Source organism: Lagenorhynchus albirostris, chromosome 12 (genome assembly GCF_949774975.1).
Source record: "Lagenorhynchus albirostris chromosome 12, mLagAlb1.1, whole genome shotgun sequence".
In the NCBI taxonomy this organism is placed as follows: domain Eukaryota; kingdom Metazoa; phylum Chordata; class Mammalia; order Artiodactyla; family Delphinidae; genus Lagenorhynchus; species Lagenorhynchus albirostris.
The window spans coordinates 2,839,295-2,861,401 of record NC_083106.1 but is presented as its reverse complement, the minus strand read 5'-3'; the positions used below and the strand labels follow the sequence as shown (position 1 = coordinate 2,861,401).

At 48.0% G+C, this 22,107-nt stretch overlaps 1 protein-coding gene and 1 long non-coding RNA gene across 3 annotated transcripts; both read right to left on the bottom strand.

The window, feature by feature from the left end:
- Positions 1-3,003: 3,003 nt before the first annotated feature.
- On the bottom strand, positions 3,004-5,557 carry LOC132530629 (uncharacterized). The gene is made up of 2 exons (XR_009543840.1): positions 3,452-5,557; positions 3,004-3,355 (listed from the first exon to the last, which is right to left on the bottom strand). It is a non-coding gene; the product is annotated as an uncharacterized LOC132530629 (long non-coding RNA).
- An 860-nt stretch (positions 5,558-6,417) lies between these two features.
- Positions 6,418-21,883, bottom strand: SFT2D1 (SFT2 domain containing 1). Of its 2 annotated transcripts, XM_060167910.1 has the most exons (9): positions 21,734-21,843; positions 20,833-20,946; positions 14,267-14,353; positions 13,606-13,688; positions 12,392-12,473; positions 11,413-11,448; positions 9,972-10,030; positions 8,406-8,435; positions 6,418-6,950 (listed from the first exon to the last, which is right to left on the bottom strand). In XM_060167910.1, exons 2-9 carry the CDS (start codon positions 20,833-20,835, stop codon positions 6,911-6,913), a joined length of 420 nt encoding a protein of 139 aa, XP_060023893.1. In that variant the 5' UTR covers positions 20,836-20,946; positions 21,734-21,843; the 3' UTR covers positions 6,418-6,910. The 2 variants fall into 2 exon arrangements, with proteins under 2 accessions (XP_060023893.1, XP_060023892.1); XM_060167909.1 differs by lacking the exon at positions 20,833-20,946 and having other exon boundaries at positions 21,734-21,883.
- Positions 21,884-22,107: the final 224 nt, after the last annotated feature.

Here is a 22,107-nt window from a genome sequence, read left to right as displayed (position 1 = left end):
GCTGGAGGCCGGAGGACAAGGAGGGGGCTATGGTACCACTTCTGCAGGTACAGCCCAGCGGTAGCTGGACGCCCAGCGATTTGAGTAGGGTCCCCAGCAGTTCAAAAGCTGTAACCGTATCAGCGACTGGGTTTCTCTCCTTCCGATTTCCTAATTCTTAGGCTGCTTCAGAAGTAATGACAGTTGAAGGGTGAGGGTCGGAGGTGAGTGTGGATTGGCATCTCATAATTATAACAGCTAAGGGATGTGACTGACGTGCTACGTGGCAGGCACTCTGACTATCTCCAATCTACTAGAAAATGGGGGCTTAGGTGCGGAAACACCTCCCAACAGCACACGGACCCAATGGGATGGAGATGAGCCTCAGTACCAGCAACGGGGTTCCAGAGCCGCGTCTGAGCCATCACACTAACGAAGAGAAGGACAGTCTTTGGGCAGGGGTGATGGGGGTAAGTAGCCTCCGCCACCCACACCAGCAGAGACTGAGCACTTTCCCCCAAGAGAAAGAGTCCTCAGTTTGCCCAGCACATCTGACCAGCCTGGTCACGGGATTCTCCCAGTCCCCCCCATGTCTTGTCCCAGCCCAGAAGCTTGGGGACTTGGGAGACTATAATCCGCCAGACCTCTGAGGCAGGAGAGTAAATGCTGAGTGCCTGCCCCCCATCACCCGCCCAAGTTGGAAGGGCATTCCTCTGCCCCCTCCCCGCTGAAGGCCCCACAGTCCCCCCGACCCATGGGGGAAGAGGAGCTCCCGTGCCTCGTGGCGGGTGGCTGCTGTCCCAGGAGCCACAGGGGAGTTAGCATTTCTGAAGGGACTCCGGCCCGCAGACTCTGCCGACGCACCCAAATGACAGCATTACTGGTCCCTGCCCGCGACCTCTTCTACATGAAACCTCCAGCCCCTCGAAAATTAGAAACTAGAAACCCCAGCAAGGGCCTGGGAGGGAGCCTGGGAAGACAGCACGGGTCTTGGCACTGTCACGGGCAGCTGGCTGTTAAAGAATCTATTTACACATTCTGTTTGGTTGAGTTGCTAGCCGGTGACAGTTACCAGTAAGGCAAGTCACACCAGGAGAAGACCGCCAAACTTACGTTCAGATGGAAAAGGGATTAGTCAAGAAATATGGTACAATTTAATTCGTAATTTACATAGGATTTTGCATAACAAGCCCAGAACACAACATTGGGGATAAACTGTTTATATATTAAATAGTACAACTTAGCACTAGAACACTGTGGTAAGCTTATCAGTTGCACAAACATGTTTCTGGGATCATCAGAAAGAGCTGATCTCCAAAAAACACGATGATTACATTTCACCTCGAGGATGTGAAATTTACTATTTCAAATAAGCTTGTTAATTTGAAAGGAAAAATCAAATATATGTATTTGAACTGTCCACATTTTTTACTTATGATATTTAATTTTCAAATTATGTTTATTCTATTTTCAAATTTCAGATAAACAAGGACAATACTTTTCCACCGTTTGGAAATTAATGGTAAGTTTTTCTCCTACTATTGTAGCAGAGTCAGTGTATGGAGAAAGACTTTTCACTGTAACAACCCTTTAAAGTATTTCCAGGATGAGTCAAATAAATGCAGAAAATATTTCAATCATTAAAATAAAATACCAAGAAGAGCATATCCAGGAGTATATCCCAAGTAAAACTATAGAGGGTTACTGGTCCACAGGTTTGAAACTGAACTGAAAATTATGGAGGCTGTGGTATGATGACCCCGCTCTGCAAATAATGGCTGTAGACATGCTCCCACTTCACACCTGGACCCCACAGATACATCCAAAATGGACGTGTGCTCTTTATCACACAGACATGTGTGATCAACTGGTCATCACCACAGAGTTACAAGTTGATTAAATTACAGCCAGTGATCGCACCATAATACCAGGAAATTAGCCATTATTTCAAGAAATGTTTCATTTTCCTCATTAACGTTTTAGGTTCTTGGTTCTACTAAGGCATATACTTCAATGTTCAGAAAAATTTCAAAAAGGAAAATAAATCAATCTTATTTTTCCAGTTACACCCTCTTTCCATTTCTATATTTTAATTCAAAGCATTTTACTTAATAGAGCGAGAAGTAAATGTTCTAGATCCAACATCTAGAACTAAAACTAAATCTGAATTTTAAAATGTGGAAAGCTCATTCTAGTTTTAAAAATCCTATTTTATTACTGAGACATAGAGAATTTGGCCAATAACTGGAAAACACCTCCATTTTTCCTTGTAACACTGGTCTGTTACCGTGAAAGCCTTCGCGAGTAGAAAACATTTAGGAAATTGTTCAGATATTATTTGCTTTAGTCTTTCTTTTTTCCCATCATTAAGATAATAATCTGCTTTATCGAGATTACTGCATTGAAACCTCTTGAGAGTCTTATGAGAGAAGCAGCAGTAACACTTGCATTTTACAGATGAAGAAATGAAGGTTTACCCAAATAGCCCCAGAGCATGGCGGGGGCGATACCCGTCCAGGGAGTGAGAGCCCAAAGCACGCTCACCACTCAGCGCCAGTGGGTCTCAAGACCCCTTTACACTCTCAGGACCCAAAGAGCTTCTGTTCTGTGGCCTCTATCTACTGATGTTAACCTTGTTAAGAATTTAAACCGAGGGGCTTCCCTGGTGGCGCAGTGGTTGAGAATCCGCCTGCCAATGAAGGGGACACGGGTTCGAGCGGTGGTCCGGGAAGATCCCACATGCCGCGGAGCAACTAAGCCCGCGAGCCACAACGACTGAGCCTGCGCTCTAGAGCCCACGAGCCACAACTACTGAAGCCCGTGTGCCTAGAGCCCATGCTCCGCAACAAGAGAAGCCACTGCAGTGAGAAGCCCACGCACCACACCAAAGAGTAGCCCCCGCTCGCCACAACTAGAGAAAGCCCGCGCGCAGCAACGAAGACCCAACACAGCCAAAAATAACTTAATGATAAAAAAAATAGTTGGCTTAAGGATTTAAAAAAAAAAAAGAATTTAAACCGAGACTTTAAAAAAAATGTTTACTAATACATTTAATGAAAATAGTATTTTCTAAAACAAGTCAGAGATGAGTGGCGGGCTCTGTGCTCCATCCCTGCGCGGTCGCACGCCCACAGCCTTGTGACGCCGCTGTGCACTCGCGGTAGAGTGAACAGTGCAGTGTCGGGGTAATTACCAAAGTGGACCCTGAAAGGGTCTCCGGGACGCCCAGGCATGTTGCTGGCCTGGGCCACACTGAGAACTGCTACACTGCCTGCCAGGCGGCACAAGGAACACCTCTCTGATGTCACCAACCATCACCATCATCATGTCCTCCATTGAAAGCAAAACTTGATACTTGGTTCCTTCTTGTAACAACCTAGAAAAAAGGGAAGCAAGTAAAAACATGAGATCACACAGGAAGAAAAGTCACAAGCTGTACTATTAAAAATGATACGCCTTCAGTTTATATTACCCCTTTTTCTTGCAAAGCTCAGGTTTTTAGATGTATGAAATGTACTTAGAGTCTTCCCATAGGGCAGGGAGAAGCAGCAGCTGTAAGTCTTATTTATCCTGTGCTTGAAACGTGTGTGCAGATGAACGCTTTCTTAGAAACCCCAGGCCAGCAGATGCTTCCGGGAATGGAGAAATGGAGTTAGGTGGCTGCAGTCCTGGTGGAGTGAAAGAAATGCGGGTGGAGGACAGAAGAGCAGTGGTCCGCGCGGCCCTGTGGAGGCACCACTGCCGTCACCTGGGCAGGTGTGCCTCGCTGGGGCCTCGCCGCCCACATTACCCGCAGGTGAGCGTGCTTTCTCAGGGCGGAACCCTTCTGTGTGACTGCACCCCTGCTCACCTCCACGCACCCCATGACACGTTAAACACAAGCACTAGACAGTCTCCACGAGAGGCAGGTGGCGTGATGTGCTTCCTCACCCCACAAAAGCATCTCGCTGTAAGCTGTTCCTTAAATAATTCACTTGAAAGAAAAGTGCCTAAATTAAGGATGGCGAGAAGGCCACTGAGGACGGCGCTCTTTAACGCGGACAGTCCCACGTGGGCCGCGACTCCCGTGCGTGTCCCGTACCCCCAATCCAGCACTGCAGGTGCAACGACAGGCTTAAAGCGGCTTTGTAGAAGCAGACCGTGATTTTAAATGACCTTGCAGATGTTTTCACGGCTAGTTCATATGTCAAGAGATGGCTTAATTACCACTGGAAGAGAAGAACAGAGCGAAGTCCCCATCTTCCCGGATCACACGAGTCGGGGAGAGAGAAGATGAAGGATCTGCAAACAGGAGCTGCTGTCTCTTCGCCCTGCTCCACCCCGACTCCGGTGCGGGTCCTTCTCCCAGACCCCCACGGGTCCTCTGTGGACACTGCCACACGGGGCCCGTCATCTCCCAGCCCAGTTCCTGACTGGACGCCAGCCACTGACGCCCCAGGACCTGAGAGGCCGCCCCAAAGCCCTGTCATCGCTGCCATTTCCAGCAGGACACCCTTGGCACCGCTTCCCGCGGAAGCTCCTAAACGGCGATCCTAACGCCCTCGGGCCTGTGGGGCTGGGCGTCCCCTCCCGCAGTCCTGAGGGTCACTCTGGGGCCCCTCGGGTACAATGCACTGTGTCCCAAAGGCTCGCAGAGATGAGTGTAAAGCAGCCTTTCCAACAGATGCCCACAGGCTTTCTGAATGGTCCGTGTATAGAAGGCTGCCGCCAGGCACTGCTCACTCCTTTATTCCTCCCAGCTGTCCTGCCAGGGAAACACCGGTAGAACCCCATGTTTAGACATTTTCTTGAGATGAGGAAATGGAAGCTGACAGAGGTAAGTAAGCACCTTGTCCAAGCTCGAATAGCCAGACGTGGGAGGGCCACCCCACGCCCGAGACACGCTGTCCTCCGAAGGGTGGCCAAGCTGCGGGCAGTCTTGGTGAAGGTCACCGAGCCCCGCTTCCCCTCCTGACGGCTGCCGCGGCCACAAGCGGAGGCCCCTCAGGGGTTACGGCAGATTGTAACTTCAGGGGGGAGTGCCTTTGAGGAGCTGGCAAAAGCGATGGGACACAGGAACTCTAAGGTTTGCATACGTGCGGGGACGAGGGGAGCCTCCCCAGGGACCCGCCAGGGGACCGCAGCAGCACGAATTGCTCTCGGGGAGGCCGAGAGGGAGGCGCAGGCAGGTGCCCGGGCCGCCATGGTCTCCGTGCGCGCTGCCGGCTGGCCGCAGGGCCAGCGGTGACCCGGAGGTGAGGGCCGCTCTGGTGATGATCCTGCTGTGGATCGGACCTCCGACCACGACAGGCCCCCTCCCAAGGGGCACCCCCCTGCCGAAGGGCTGCCGCAAGTAGTCTGACGAGGAATTCTGCAAGTAACGAGAGACTGGTCCACACTTCCACGCAAGGCAGGGCCCAGCGCGGCGCGGGCAGACCTCGGACGCCGTCCCTGCCTGCAGGGGTCACACGTGCACCGTGTCCCACCCAGGCCAACAGGCTCTGAAGCTCACTGAACTGTCCCCCCACCCCCTGTAGGGGGACACGGAGCAGCTATGGGGGGGACGCCAGGAGCATCTGCACTGCTGCCGCCTGGCTGGACAGAGGGTCCCCGTGAAGCCGGAGAGCTCCGAGGGGCCGCAGCCCGGCTGTCTCAGGGCTCTGTCCCTCCCTCCCGCACCATCTCAGCGGACTCAGTGACCCTCCCCCCCACCCCCCGTCCCGAGGCCACGCCCCACCTCCACGGAGCACGTCTTCACCCGAAGCTGCTCTGTACCGTCCTGGGATCCTCTGCACCCACACAGCAACGGGCTTCCAGTCGGCTCTGCGGACACGTGGCTCTAAAGCATGACTCCAACCGTGGGCTCGACTGGAGACGAGGACCCCGTCCAGGACGGGGTGTGTCTGCTCTCTGCTCACCAGCCCAGCCCTCGTGCTGGCCCCCAGCAGACCCCTCACCGACTCAGCAAGTCCTTCTCCCACACCCTCCCGGGAGCCCGTCCTCCCCCGCTCTCCTCACCGAGGCCGCCTTCCCTCTGCCCAGGGAGGTGTGGTGCCGGCACCGGGCCCGGGCCATTTCCCTGCAGACGAGCTGGCGCAGGCCACGCAGGCTCTCCCTCCTCGGCGGCCCGGCTCCTTCCTCTTGGCCCGCTTCCCCGACCCAACCTGGCCGGTCAGCCCTCCTCGCTCCTCTGCTCCGCCCCGCCTGCCCGCCTCCTCGGGCGGCCGTCCTGGCCGGCTCTGTGTCCGGGCTCGCACCCTGAACAGCACACTGATGGATAAACGCTTTCACTGTTACTCGGCCTCTCATCCTTCACAGACTTGTGCTCAGCCCCATTATTAGGACAGAGATTGTATCCTACTCGTTTTTCTGCAGAAAGATTGCATAAGTGCCCAAACTAAATTTTATTCAACTGAATCAATGTACCACCCACTTAAAACATAAATTTGATCAAGAAAATGTTTTTCCCAAGTGTGGGTTTATTTCAAAATTATACAGATTTATATATTATTTTTATTACATATAATTAGCAATTTTTAGCTTATAAAAAATTTCACATTTAAAGTTTTTATTTTAATAAGATATTTTTAAAATGTAGACATTTTAAAACCACCAAAAAAGCTGAATATATCTTGCAGCATAGGTTTACCCTTAAATATACACATCTCAGATGCTGTTTAGAAAAGATTAAAGAAACTGGCTAAAAATCATTTACAAGTGGCAATGATTAAAATCTCCTTATCTCTGGAAGAGCATCTTAATGACACAAAATGAATTTAACATCACAAGCATTTAACAGTTTAATTAGCATGTAGTTTTTATCAGTATACAAAATGGTCTTAAATGGTCAGTGCAGTTGTTTTTTTGGAGTGATTACTGTATCAGGAAAAGTATACTTCACCAAAAACAGAACATCAGCTTTCAAATGGTCTTTTCAAAGAGTTTCTGATTTTTAACTCAGCAAAGAAGAACAGCATTTAATTACTGCATCCCTGGTGAAAAAACAAAAGAGGAAAAACAATATAATAACCTGCCTCCAGAGTGAACTTGCAAAAAGATTCCTGCCGAGAGACAAATACACGATCACCTTTTCCCGTCAGAACTCAGCGGAACCCCCAGTACCTTTCCATAATTAAAACTTTGTTGAATATCACTTGAAATCAAGAACTGAGACATGGAAATAATTTCTTAGTTGCTAAAATGGTATTTATTTATTTCAAAATCTTAAACAACACATATGCTAATTTTATTATGAAGAAATAAATGTAAATACCCAAAACAACGAAAGTATTTTTAAAAAGAAACAATGAACTGGATTTTAAAAAGCAGAACGTTTATAACTGTGTCCCTAAGAATTCCAAAAAAATTCATGTGAAAAACCTCATTCGCCTTTCACGTGTCTCTTCACAACAGTTAGTTTGAACTGTTGTTATATGAATACGGACTGCTAAGGCGAGCACCAACAGACTGGAGATGTACGGACAGACTGTATGCTGCTCTCAAGGGCAGGGCCCGACACTTCTGGGGAGGGTGGTCACTGCCCAGACGCCCTGCCCTGGCTGTGAGCTCCAGCTCTACTGCAGTGGACATCATTTGGGGCACCTTTTCCCCTCGCTGAGAAACAGCAAGAGCTCTCCCAGCCAAGATCCTGAGGACTGGCAAGTTACCTCTGCGCTCCTGTTCTAAGCCTGCTCTCCTTTAGTTGACCCCGCTTTGCTTTTTCTCCTTTTAGGTGTTCATCAAAAAGAATCATCCATTTGAAACTGAATAAAAATAGAACTGCTATCAATTTCCTTCACTGTTCGTATCAGGCATACAATTCTGCTGTTTTTCATATGCAACCTATGTTTCCAAATTTCACAAAGAAACAAAGCTGTGCCTCAACAGAATATTCCTCCAAATCGGTCAGATTTAAGACTGCAATTAAGTATTTGTTTTTTCCTCCATAATTAAATTAGTACATTTCTCTGAAAAGATACAAGAAAACAGCAATTACCTCTTGATATACAAAGGGCAATTACCTCTTGACATACAGAATAAATATGTTTCTACTGGCTTAAACATTTCTATATCAGATTCATTTTTTCATTAACTTTCTTTTTTTTTTAAGTAGAATTTATTTTTGCTGAAGTCTCCATATCCTATTTACTGAATACTTGCAGTCGCGGAAGGATCTAGAATCTCTTGCCAAAATTCACTAACTGCAAATGTTCAGGTGGTAAATCAGAAGTACACTCCTAGCCTACCTGTTACATCTGTTCAACATGTTTTTTCTTGATATGGCAAGCTTCTATTCCACTCATTTAAAAAATAGTTTCCTTCTGGGAACAAAGTCAACCAAAATCAGCCTTTTAAATCACATTTTAATATGAAAATTACTAAAATTCACGTATCTGTGTAAAGAGCATTAGAGGAACAGAAACAAGACAGAATTGAAACAAGCTCACCTTGCATACGGGATGTACGACAGACTATACCTGCAAGAAAAATTCAAGAACGTTGAAACTGAATGATGTTTTCCTTTTTGCCAAATGGCCATATTCTAACACCATAAAAAATGAAGCAGTAGACTACTGCACAGTGATTCTCAAAGTATGACCCTTGACGGCATACAGCATCACCGGGGAACTTGTTAAAAACGCAGATTCCTGCCCCCCCACACCTCCTGAATGAGAAACTGCGTCTCAGTAAGCAATGTGCTTTTAAAAAACTCTGATTCTGATGCCTGCTGAAGCCTGCTGTAATAAAAAGCCTGTTGTAAAAAAAAAAAAAAAAAAAAAAAGCCTGTTGTATTACCCTTTTCAAGTTATTTTTTAAAAATAAAAACTATAAAATAACAGAATAAACTGCACTCTCCTTCAGGGATAAAGCAATCATTAAGTACAGATTAACAATAAAAAGCAACATATTAATAGAAAATAACAAAGATTTAAATTTTTCCACATTTCACTGAAAAAGAGTAAAACAACATCATAAGGTTCTTTTGTAACATGCAGAGAACTGCATTTAACATCTGTTGACATTCCATCAGCGGAAAGGTAGAAACAGCATCAAAACAAAGACTGGGGCTTCCCTGGTGGCGCAGCGGTTCAGAGTCTGCCTGCCGATGCAGGGGACACGGGTTCGTGCCCCGGTCCGGGAAGATCCCACATGCCGTGGAGCGGCTAGACCAGTGAGCCACGGCCGCTGAGCCTGCGCGTCCGGAGCCTCTGCTCCGCAACGGGAGAGGCCACAACAGGGAGAGGCCCACGTACCGCAAAAAAACAAAAAACAAAAACCAAAAACCACTGATCTCAGATTGGGTGATATCAAAAAGGAGAAATTTAAAACAGCAAAGTCAGGAAGGGGTTTACTGACGATTGCAAGGAAGCAAACAAGACTGAGCTCTAAAGAAAAAGGAAAAACACTCGTAGAAATATTTTGTACGTGAAGAACACCTTTCTGGTCTGACGCGGGAGCGTGCAAGGAGGGCACATTCAACTCAATCGTATTCGCTGGGCCGTCAGCCCAGGACCTGAACGTGGCCTGGGGAGGGAGCAATCAGGAAGGACGGCGTGACTGAACGCTCAGAGGGGAGGGCGCCTCAGGGAGAGGCAAGGGCAGAGCAGCCTCGCCGAGGAGTCGGCACCGGAACGAACTCACTGGGCAGGTGCTCAGCAATACCAGGCAGTGAGTGGTTCCCCGCCGTGCCCTCGGGCTCATCCTGTGGCTCGGCCTGGACCTCAGGGTGCGTGTGGCACGTCCTGCGTTTCTGTTTCACGCGTTAGGGAAGTGAACGCAGCCCTGTGCGCCTGGGCAAGCGCAGCCCCCAACTCTCCTCAGCTCTCCCACATTTGGGCCCCCGGACACACTGCAGACCTCAGGCACCTGACCTCTCAGGAGCCCTTCCCCTCCAAGGCACAGGCTTACCTGACCCGGTAAAATGCCAATGACCTTCCTAGGCTTACAGGCTCAGAACAAAATGCGTGGCACTGCTTGGGAAATTTTAACTTTCTATTTAGTGTAAGACTTACCAGGTCATTGACAAGAACTGCAATATGCAGAATAATAAGGCCAGCCCCTTCTTATGCCACTGACAACAGCAAAGACAAAGAAATAATGAGTTAAACATTTTTTTAAAAAATATTTTTCACAAGCAAGTTCAGTTCCTCCCCTTCAAAAATATAAACGATAGCTCCAACTTGTTTCATTAAATCCTAGTATGACAAATTTAAGATTCAGGAGATCTGAGAATTACATATCTATAAATTGTATCTTCTTTCTAGAATCCTCTGATTCCATTTATTCAAATGCTGCTAAGTATATGGCATTAAACATTAATGAAATAAATGTGCACAGGCCGAAAATATTAAATCTCTCTCATGTTAGGTCCTTTAAGTCAAGGTTAACCTTTCTAAAATACCCACTTGGTTATTAGACCTGTATCCTATGTGGAATTTACGTATCTTTCTCACTCACACTTGTTCATTTTCTTGAGTTATTTTTTGAACTAAAATTGTATTTTATTGTGATCTTCTGGAATAATGTAAGATAAAGTTTCCACAGTTGTTTTAAAATGATCTATTTTTAGAATTTCTTGTCCATCTTTATTTTAAATTTTTATTTATTTACTTTTTCACTTATTTTTAATCTACTGCTTATAAACAGACTGCTGGACCTTTCCAAACCAGAAATCAATTTTCCATAGGGAAATGCGAAGATTGTTTACGAAAATTCTTTTAAGTTATCACTGGGAAATGATGTATTAAGTGCATTCTTGCATAACTAAAGTCCGGTCCTTAAATCATCAAAATTAAAAGCAGAACATTTTTGATGAACGTTTCTGCAGTGTGTCGTATGCCACCCCATCTTCTTTAAAGTGCGCAGTGTTCTTGGGAGCTCAAGAACCTCCTCAGACCCCTTTGGAGGTGGATAAGGAACAATAAGCAAATGTAATGAAGAATCAGGAGCATCGACGAGTAAACTGAATTGTAATAAAGTAACTTCTCTGAAGGCTAATGAGGAGCCGTTCACCTCATCCATAAGTGGTGCAAGAATAATTTAAGTCCTTTTGTCCCTCTGTGTTAATCTGTTTGGGTTTGTTTTCCGGCCCTTTCTCCTCACTGTGTGGACACCCTGATGCTCACGATGCACCCCCCACCCTAGAGCCACAGCACAGCGAGGCTATCAGCACAGCTGACAGAGCACGCAGACCCTCAGCGAGGGCCTCTCACGGCCCTGGGCCTGAGACAGGGGCCAGTCTGACCTGGACACAAGCACGAGCTCACTTCTGTCTGTTTTAGGTGGCAGAATCCACTGCAAGTCTAGCTGTTAACTAGGTTTTAGGGACACCCAGTCTTTGGTGGGTTTTAAGAAACCAGACTTTGAGCTCCTTGGAAATGATGGTGCGATGACAGTCTACCTGGTGAGGGGCCACACAGTTAGTAGAAAACAGATATGGTTGAGGTAACTTACCCAAAGAGCAGCGCACAGGGTAAGTATGAAACACAACTACAGGAAAGGAAAGAAAAATCGTCAATTTGAGCCTTTTCCAAAGCTTAACAAAAATGCATACACTATTCTGCATTCATTTGCATGGTAACACACTAGAGAACAAAATTAATGAGACCGCTTACTCTAGCTGTCCTTATATATTCCCTGAGTATTAAAGTCTGTGACTGCTGCAATATATATTCCTTGGTAAACTGAAAGCACGTAATAAATCACCCGTTGACTAAGCCAACAGAGAGACTGTTTCAAGAATGAATGAGAGTGACAGCAGCTGTTGTTATGGATTTATGAATGCTTGCGCTAACGTTTACTAATTCAAGCCGCCACCGCAGGACTCAGTACAACCGCTCCTGTACAGTAAGTTCTGTTTTACTTAGCTTTACAAAGGAACCTGTTATAATGATTTCACACAGAAAGACTGCACTGTCATTCCACAGCTATGTCCCCCAGAGGAGGCAGGGGAGAGACGAGGAGAGGCAGGGAAAGCAGTGGGGCAGGCGTGGAGACAGAGGCCTAGGTATTTGTGCAACAGTCCAACGGGGGAGCGACAAAGGCCAGGTGACAGGCCACCAAAATTAAGCCAACTCTCCCTGAGAAGCCTCATATGGACCCAGAAGTGACCCGTCTTCCAGGCCCACCCTCCAGAAAGTACACACAGGGGTCCATTAAGGTGCTCCATGGGGCCTGAAAATGAAATACATGCAGCTCTCATTTTCACGTGCAATACACAGAGCTACACTGTTAGAATACACAAAAGAAAACAGGATTCACCCAGCCAATCATTTTAGGTAATGCTACAAATCCAAACTCTTTAAACACACAGCCTGAAGAATGTGACTGTCATATTCAACAAGAGAATTATAACATTAGTACCTCACAAAGTAATGCAAAAAGAAAAAAAAAATTCGAAAAAAGTTTTTTAAAAGTATCATTATTTACTTACCAGCATAACAATCGTTGCAAGCAATCTCGTTGTTTCAAACATTTTCTTCAGTTGTTTCACGGGTCCCATTAAAAAGCATGTACTATTTGAAACAAATAAAAGAAATGAGAGAGGGAGCTATTAACTTGTCCAGCTGTGTAAAAATAAGTACTTTTAAGAAAAGAAACCCTATGTTAGTTTAATTAGAAAATCTCACTGAGTCTGCTGCATTTCTCCTTAACATTAGAAGGAAGCGTTACTCCTTTTGTCTTCTGAGACACAGGAACGCCTGTCACAAATCACTCACAGTGCCGGTGAGCGCGACCGCTGAGCCGGTCCAGGCTGACAAGGCAGCCTGCTCTCCGTTGGTGCCAATTCAGCCACTGCTTCCTCACCTCTACGCACGTTCCCCGTCATAACGGGGAGAACAGCCCCACAAGCACTGTCTAAGGGCAAAAGTGTGCAACTGCGCCCTCAGGCCTCTTCCAGGCTGCGGTCTGAGGAGGGGCATCGGGGCGAGCCCAGGAGAGGGGACCGAGCTTGGCCACGGCTCACGCCTCTGCACTGGGCAGCACCTCTGATGCAGAACGTCCCTGAAGAGGCAGGAGCTCACCTCTGAAAGCTGAGAGCTCGTAAACGTGACAACTACGCTAACAGACATCAACTCCCCCAGAGATGCACCCAAGGCCCCCGGGGGGGACTCCCTGAGCGCCCAGTGCACAGTCCTCAGAGTCACTGCCACTGTGTGGCCCTGTCCGACTCCTGGGCCCGGCACTGCCACCCCCGATCTGCTTCCGCCGCTGGTCGGCTGGGCATCTGACGGTCCCCTCGCCGAGGCAGCTACAAGCCAGGGCTCCGGAGGACTCTCGGGTGGGAACCAGGCCTGGTCACCTCACTAGGCACCTCCCCGGGGAGTGACCCCCCCCGCCCCATGCTACTACACCCTGCTATAAGATGGGCTGATAACAGTGCCCACCTCACAAATGGGGTGACAGACACAGAACACTTAGGATAGGGCCTGGCGCACAGTAAGTACCTCCAAATGCTGGCTATTCCCACCATGAACACTCTATGATGGCAGCTGGGACACAGCAGGAGTCTAAGTATCTATTGAATGAATGTAAATTTTGAATTCACAGTATGTATAGATCTACAGAAATATATCCTATTAGAAAAGAAAATTTTGATAATGATGGCAAATGAAATATTTTGAGAAGCCAAACTTCTGTACATACCTGGCTAAGGCAGCAATATTTCCAAGGGTATAAAACACTGCAAAAAGCTTTATGCCACCAGGAAGCCACAGTAATCCAGTTCCCTGAGTTAAGATATTATAGTTATTTAAAAGTAATTTTACCACTGTAATAGATTAAAATATAAATGTGCTACTGTAGTAATAAAAGAACAGTAATAATAGAATATACATATATTATAAAGTTTATGTATAAATGTGTTAATATATAGTCTCTATATAGTTTTTTAAAAAGTAGTTAATTTTCAATGTTATTTGCTAATTTGAATCTTCTGCCTATTTGCATATAAGTATATATAAATGAGCCATTACATAACTTTATTTATACATCTGAGTAAATCTCACTCTACTTAAGTATTCTTTTTATAAATGGCAAGTCAAAAATCTAAATCACATCTAAATCACTGACTGCAACTCTCCTAATACACATTGATCTTTCTTAAATGAAATTATTTTAACAATCCATAAACCCCCCAAAATATTAATCTCTGCATCTTTTTATTGATCTCTACCCCTTTATTTCAGGGGACTAAATATGTCCCATCAGAACAGTCCAGATAAAGTGGACTGCATGTTGGGACTAAATGGAATGATCAGTCTCACACAAAATAGAAATTACGGAGCAACATACAGCCTTAACGCACAAGAATAGAGAAGACGATGCCACTGGCGAAGCATATGGCAAACCATTTCAGCCTGGTGTTGAAACTGAGGGACGAGGCGTCCAGGACCTGAGGAAAGAAGGGGAATCAGAACGTGTTTTTAAATCATCACTTGCCGACCTGATGCTTTATACTACATTAAAGCAAAGCTTCATGTTAATATAGACAATGAATCTGTTTTACTCTGCACATTGTAGTGTTAAGAACATTACGATTCCATGGCCGTAAAGGGGAATATCAACAGGTCTGGGAATGAGACGGTCCTGAGGAGTCACTGTTAACTTTGCCAGGTGAGATAACAGCATTATTGTGTTATACGGTTTTAGAAAGCTCTCACCTGTTAGGGACAGGAGAAGCACTGATGTGGATGAAATGACATAAGCTATGAGATACCTTATAAAATACTCATTGATTGAAAAGTAGGGGAAGATGAAACAACACAGGCAAAATGTTGACAGGTGTTGAGGTGGACTCATGGACACACACCTTCTCTCAACATCTCTATGTCCGAGGGTATCTGGGCAAAGTCCCTACACGCAGAGCCTGACACGGGGACTGTCCTGCCGGAACCTCTCTGGGGGCGGGGCGGGGGGGGAGCCCTCAGGCAAGGGAGGGCAGCTGGACAGAGAAGGGGAGGGACAAGTGAGGCCCTGCTTGCAGCTGGAGCTCGGTTAACACCATACCTCACTGTCTGTGCCGCTTGAGGCCAGGCCGCCCTTCTGGAACCCTCCTCCCAGCAGCTGGTGGCTGGCTGCAGGCAGAGGGCGGAGGGCCCAGGCTGCTGCAGGAGCTACAGCGTGAGCACAAGAGGACAGCTTGAGCTGCAGGGCAGCGGGCACGTCCGCCCAGTGACTGGGACCTGGGGAGCCCCCGCAGCGTCTACCACGGGGCACATCTGACAACCTCAGCTACAAGTCACGGAAGCCCTGGCGTCCTCACAACCGTTATTAGAAACGCACTTTGGAACGCACGCGAATCATCTGCAGGGGGACAACATCCCCGCATGTCACGTGGACTCCAACCAGATTATACAGGGCCGCACTCCACACACGTCACACTATGATGCGGCACACAGTAACGATTAAGCACACATTTCCTTTCACTGAAGTACAGTGTAACTGAAGTACTAACAATATTATTAATATTATTTAAATATTACATTAGTTTCAGCTGTACAGCACAGTGATTCAATATTTTTATAAATTATATTCCCTTTAAGGTTACTACAAAATAACGGGGATATTTCCTTGTGCTGTACATCTCAGCTGCTTAGCTATTTTATACACACCAGTTTGTATCTCTTAATCCCCTCCTCCTATATTGCCCCTCCCCCTTCTCTCCCCACTGGTAACCACTAGTTTGTTCTCTGTATCTGTGAGTCTGCTTCTGTTCTGTTATACACATTTGTTTTATTTTTTAGATTCCACATATAAGCAATAACATACAGTATTTGTCTTTCTCTTCATTAAGCTTAATACTCTCTAGGTCCATCTACATTGTTGCAAATGGTAAGTACACATTTACATTACTAAGTACACCATTAAAACTCATTTTCCCAACAAGGCTGAAAAAGTATCAACAACAGATGTTTCAAGAAACTAGAAATATACAATAAGGATTTATATTCCAAAATTATTATTAACTTGCATTATCATATACTTAAAAGACCACATGCTTATAATGTATTTTCAAGAATAATGATGCAAAAATACAAAGTTTTATATGCAAAAGCTCAAAATTCCTTACCTCAATAGATTGATCTGTGAATCCTTATGCAGCATGAAAAGCAGATAAAAACAACTAAAGATTCTGTCAATGTAACATCCATCACTTTTGAACACATTTTAAATATTTTTTAAAATCTGCTTTAATCCACAGACATTCTTGTTTCCAGCAATGTCATCTGTTTATACTAAAACTGATCACTGTTTTTTAAACAAAGAATGAACCTGCCTATAAAAACATCTAAATTTCATTTTTATCTGATTAGGTAGAATACACATAGAACAGAATAAACCCTGAAGACTGCGTATCGCACCGGGAATCTACTGGTTTGTAAAAAAGGAGAAACGGTACCCTAAGTAAGCAGGGTTTCTAAGTGGTCAGTGCGAATACAGGATGACGTGAGGACTTATGAGAGTGGAAGAAGCATCTGTTTTTACTTCCTTTACAAGTTTCAATCACCCCATTGTTCTTAAGTTCAACTCAGTATTAAGCAGAGTCATTTGTATAAATAGTAGATATTTTTCCTCTCATTACCATCAGCCAAGTGATCTTCAAATCAAAACATGTAACAAATTCTTTCCATTTGTAAATTTGGAATATTTGATCCACAAGCAAATGACTTGTCGCAAGCCCCTCAGATTGCCCAGGATACAGAAACAAATCACAGATTCCCTAGCTCCCAATTGGGAAAATGATACAGTGCCCACCATGCAAGAAAACCAGGCACTGCCCTGTCCATGAGGGAGACGGAGGGAGCCCTGACCCCGCAGACCCGCGTTAACATGTGCTTGTAGGTGTGACGTGCTTGTCCAACGGGATCAGGAAGGAGCCCACCAAAACCAGCAACTATTCTGATCTTGTAAATTTAGTCTTAGCAAAGAAACACACATTGAAGTGGCCACCAGTTATTTTACTTATTTGTTATCAAAGGAAGAGGAAGCCAAGAATAAACCTCGTGAGAGCAGGAGCGACTCTCCCATTCGCCGGTGCCCTCTTCCTGCTGCAATAAATCAACCTCACCTGGAACCAGAACTTATTAAAAAAAAAGTTGAAAACAATGGAGGAAAACGTCTTCACCACAGCACCAACATTACAGGTGAATGAATGAACCCATGGCACAGATACGAGCTGCCTTCCTAGGGGATGGAGAAGCCGGGAGGAGAAGGACACCATCACAAGGGAACAGCGTGGGCACCTGGGCCTGGCTCCCGGGCCACCACCACTCGAATAAAGGCAACCACCGCATACATGCAATTCCTAGAACTGCTCCTCCAGAGACAGTGGTGGACGATGAGATAAAGACGAGAGGACAGCAGCGAGCACAGAAGCAGGCGCCCACGGCCCCTCCAGTGCGGTCCTGACCCACCTCCCCAGGGGTCCCCTCCCCTACTCAGAGGCTCCTCATCGCCGTCACCCACCGCTCTCCCAGGCATCCTCTCTCATTCAGCAGCCCCGACCACAGGTCCTGCCCCAGATCCTAGCAGAGTCTCGGGTGCTTTCTACATGCACGTTGACAGCCCAGCCTTTCTGTTCCTCACTCTCTCCTCTCCGACAGCCTCTGCTCTCCCCTCCACTCAGAGACCCTGGGACTCGCACTCCCCGAAATCACTCCAAGTCCAGGCCACACTGCTCTCCAGCTGCGAAATCCTCCCCAGGGCACTGATTCAAGGGCTCCTGCCTGGATGCTTCGCAGCCTCTCGGGCCCCTTTATCCCCTCCTTTACTTCAATACAAAAGCGCAAGTTCCCTTTCTGCTCTATCCACCAGCAAAACCCTGGCATGACTCAAGCCCTCCTTCCTCTTCCTCTGGGTGGAGTCACACGGACCTGCCTTCTCACTGTCACCCCCTGACCCTGCCAACCCACCTCCATTTCAACCTCCAGTTCCTGCCCTGGCACCTCCCCAGTCAGCAGACACACTGCCTCTATTTCCCACAGAACACGGAAGCCCCGTGGGGATGCCCTGCACCGCTTGCTGTTGCCAAACACCAAGCTCACCCTAGGAACACTCACCCTCCCTTCCTGGCCCCGGACCACAGCACAGGGGCAAAGGCCAACGTGGCCGCCCTGCTTCAGAGGCCAAGCCCCCTGACATCCCAGGGAACCGACACAGCTGGCTTTTCTCCCCGTGTACAACAGTGAACCACATTCTTGCGGAGACCCCCTTCCATCAACCTGTGAACACGCGTAAGCCTCTTCCATCTTAAACAGACAAAAAGCCTGACTTCACCCTCCAGCCTCTGCTCAGTCAGTCATTCACTGATTCACTCAACAAATACCTACTGGGTACTCCTGGGTGCTAAGTGCGGGGTGAGGGCCTGGCTCTTGGTTAAAAGGCGCGGGGGGGGGCCTTCCCTGGTGGCGCAGTGGTTGGGAGTCCGCCTGCCGATGCAGGGGACACGGGTTCGTGCCCCGGTCCGGGAAGATCCCACGTGCCACGGAGCGGCCGGGCCCGTGAGCCATGGCCGCTGAGCCTGCGCGTCCGGAGCCTGTGCTCCGCAACGGGAGAGGCCACAGCAGTGAGAGGCCCGCGTACCGCAAAAAAAAAAAAAAAAAAAAAAAAAAAAAGGCATGTGGGGGAAGCTGCCAGGCCCACAGCCCCTGAGAGGAGCTGCAGGCAAGGACAGCGGCTGGTCCTGCCCTTTCACCTCCCTGCACCCCCAGCCCCGAGGCTCTTTGTCTGAGGCCCTTAGGAGAGCTCCCTGTCCAACAGGGGACACACTCCTCCTGACTCATCCCCCTCAGCCCTCCCAATCACCCTCCTCCCCCGACCTCAGAGTCCATAAAACTGCCTGACTCCAGGCCTTCGCTGCCCCATCAGACCCCAGATCACCACCCCGTCCCTGGTTTTAGCCCCGGGCTGGTTACATCGCAGGAAGTGATCTGCGGCTGAACTAGCCCCTTCATTTCTGGCTCTGCCTGAGCTGCTGAGCTTGTCTCTGCCAGGACCTGGCCTTCTCCAGGTTCCCAGTCTCCTGAGCTCCTCACTGAAAGCTCCAGAGGTCAAACCCTGGGCCTTCTCCCTTTTCTACTTACCCACAATCCCTTGGTTATCTCAAGTACTTCCTCCCATGAGCTCTAGAACCTGCACTCAGATGCTAGCTGGCATCTCACTCAACATCCAGATGACCCCCCAACATGCGCCTTCCATGTCCCAGTCAAGGGCGACTCCATCTCTCCAGCGGCTCAGGTCAAAACCAGAGGCACCCGGGCCCCTCCAGCAGCACTCTCACACCCAACCCGTCAGCTCTGCACTCGGACCATTTACAGAGCCTGGCCACTCTCACTTTAAGCCACCGTCACTCCCACCTCCCTGACCCAGGTCTCTTCCCAGGACCACTACCCTAGTCCTCTGACCAGGCTCCAGCTGCCACTCTTGCCCCTGCAGTCTGTTCTCCACAGACCAGCCAGGGCGACCCTTTAAAATCCAAGGCAGTCACATGCCCGCTCTGCTCAAAACCCAACAGCTCCTCAGCACACTCAGAGTAAAGGCTGAAGTCCTTACTGTGTCCTGCAACACCCCACATGACCTGGAGCCCACCTCCCACCTTCCCGCTTCCCTGGCCCTTGGCTCCAGACACCCTGAGGCCTCTTTACGGGTCTTGAACGTGCTGAGCCTGTTCTCAGGATCTATAGTTGCATGAGTTGGGAGATATTTACTTGTACAGGTTACCCAGATATCCCAGTGCTCTTCAGATCTATGCTGTAATGTCACCCTAACAGACACATCTTCCCTGACCATCCAACACAACAAGATGATCCCAACCTCATCCACCTGCTTTACCTTCTTCCATGGCACTTATCACTGGCTGACATACTTTTATATTTACTTGTTTATTAACTGTTTTCCCCAATTAAAATGTAAGTTCCATGTAGGAGAGGCCTTTCTTTTGGTCACTGTTATAACCCCAGCATCTTGAACAGAGCCAAACATATGCAGGCGCCAAAATATTTGTTGAATGAATAAATGATCACCTCTTCTGAACTCAATGCACTTGTCCATTCCAGTCAATCACTCCAATCTTTGGTCAATGACTTCTCTACATAAGTTTTCTCCCCTCTAGAGAGTGGGCTCAAGAGAAGTGGCACCACCACCTTCACGCCCCCAAGGTTTAGAGCAGCTCCGTCTAACAGGACTTTCTGCAATGGAATGCCCCAAGCATGTACTGTCCTATGCATCAGCCACTAACTTACTTGCCCACCCAGCACCTAAAACATGGTTGGTATGGCTGAGAAAGGAATTTTAAATTTTATTTAACTTAAATTTAAATAGCCGCATGTCGCTAGGGCTACTGTTTGTATAGCACAGACCTAAAGCATAACGTGAAGCATAAAACAGTGGTTTAATAAATGAGCTGGGGGCTTCCCTGGTGGCACAGTGGTTAAGAATCCGCCTGCCAATGCAGGGGACACAGGTTCGATCCCTGGTCTGGGAAGATCCCACATGCCACAGAGCAACTAAGCCCGTGCACCACAACTACTGAGCCTGCGCTCTAGAACCTGTGAGCCACAACTACTGAGCCCGCGAGCCACAACTAATGAGCCCGCACACCACAACTACTAAGCCCACGTGCCACAACTACTGAAGCCCGCGCGCCTAGAGCCCATGCTCAACAAGAGAAACCACCACAATGAGGAGCCCGCACACTGCAAAGAGGAGTAGTCCCGCTCGCCACAACTAGAGAAAGCCCGTGCGCAGCAAAGAAGACCCCACGCAGCCAAAAATAAAATAAAATAAATAAATTTATAAAACAATTAAAATAAAATAAAATAAATAAATGAGCTGGGTAAGCCATTGCTGCCTAATGGACGTTTCTCATATTACCATTTATGGGTTCTTGTATTACCATTACGATTCGCCAAACTGGTTAGAGCAGATGCCTGGCTTTCAGTCTCTGAACCCTCACAGACTAGTCCAGAATCCTGTTCACAAGAGGTGCTGTTTATAACAAGGAAGGAAGTTAGGACAAGAGAAGGGACAAATAAAAGGTCCTTATGTAATACCGTTTCATTTTAAATGTTCCACTTCTGTGACAGGCAGGCAAGAATTTGTCTGCATGCAAATGACAAAGATACTTACAAAGCAGTTCCTCCTGCACTATTTTTATCCCTCTTTTTAAAGGAAGTAACCCTTTTCAAGTCTCGTGGGTAAAGTACGCAGACAAGGATTGTTTTTTAAAAAAAACCGCTTATGAGGGCTCAACTGACAACTTTTCATTCAGTATTATTTCACTTCTCAATGACCTGTGTTTTTTTTTTTCTCCCTCCAGTCTCCCTCCTTCCAAAAAACATACACTCACAACACCTCACTTAATTCCAGGGTCTAACAGATGCAACGAAGCTTTAAGATTTCAGCTTATGCAGCTGGCAGGACGAGTACCCGCACAGCTACTGCGCTGCCAGCCCGAGTTCAAAGTCCACACCAGGCGCAGAAAACCAAGCGGAGGCTGGGGGAGAGCAGCGTGGGGGCAAATGGGTTATTTGGGAAAGGAAGACATGCAGCGAAGTACGTTCCTGAGAGTCGCAAGGCCAAATTGGGGGTGGGGGGGGTCTCAAAGTGAGCTTCTGTAGACTACATGGAAACCTGGAAAGCGCCCCAAGTTCTTCCCGGGAGGCCCGTGGCGCCCTCCCGCATCACCTCTGCAGGTAGAAGCGGCCCGCTGCCCACGCTCCGCGGCCCCGCCCCAACACACGTTCACCCCAGAGGCCGGAGGCAGGCTCCCTACCTGTGCAGTCAGGCCCTGCTCCTCGTCGTCCTGGCCGCTCAGGACTCGCCGAAGCTTATCCATGGCCCTGCTCCTGGGCCGCAACGGCCCCTCTCGCCCGCCGAGAAACCCGGAACCGGAAACTCTTGGGGTCGACCGGAAGTCCGGGTAGTCCGCTTCCGGCACGTCGGCGCGGCCCTTGCGGCCTCCGTAGCAGCGTGCGCATGCGCGCCGGGTTCCGCCGCTGGCCTGTGTGGGCCCTGTGGCCGCGGGCGGGGGTGTGTGGGGTATGGCGTCCACATTGTGCTAGCTGCTCGCCGGCCCGCGGGGTGGAAGCTGTCAGGGAAGGACGCGGAGAGCCGCGGTCTCCCGCGCTCGGGTTCAGCAGTCGCTGC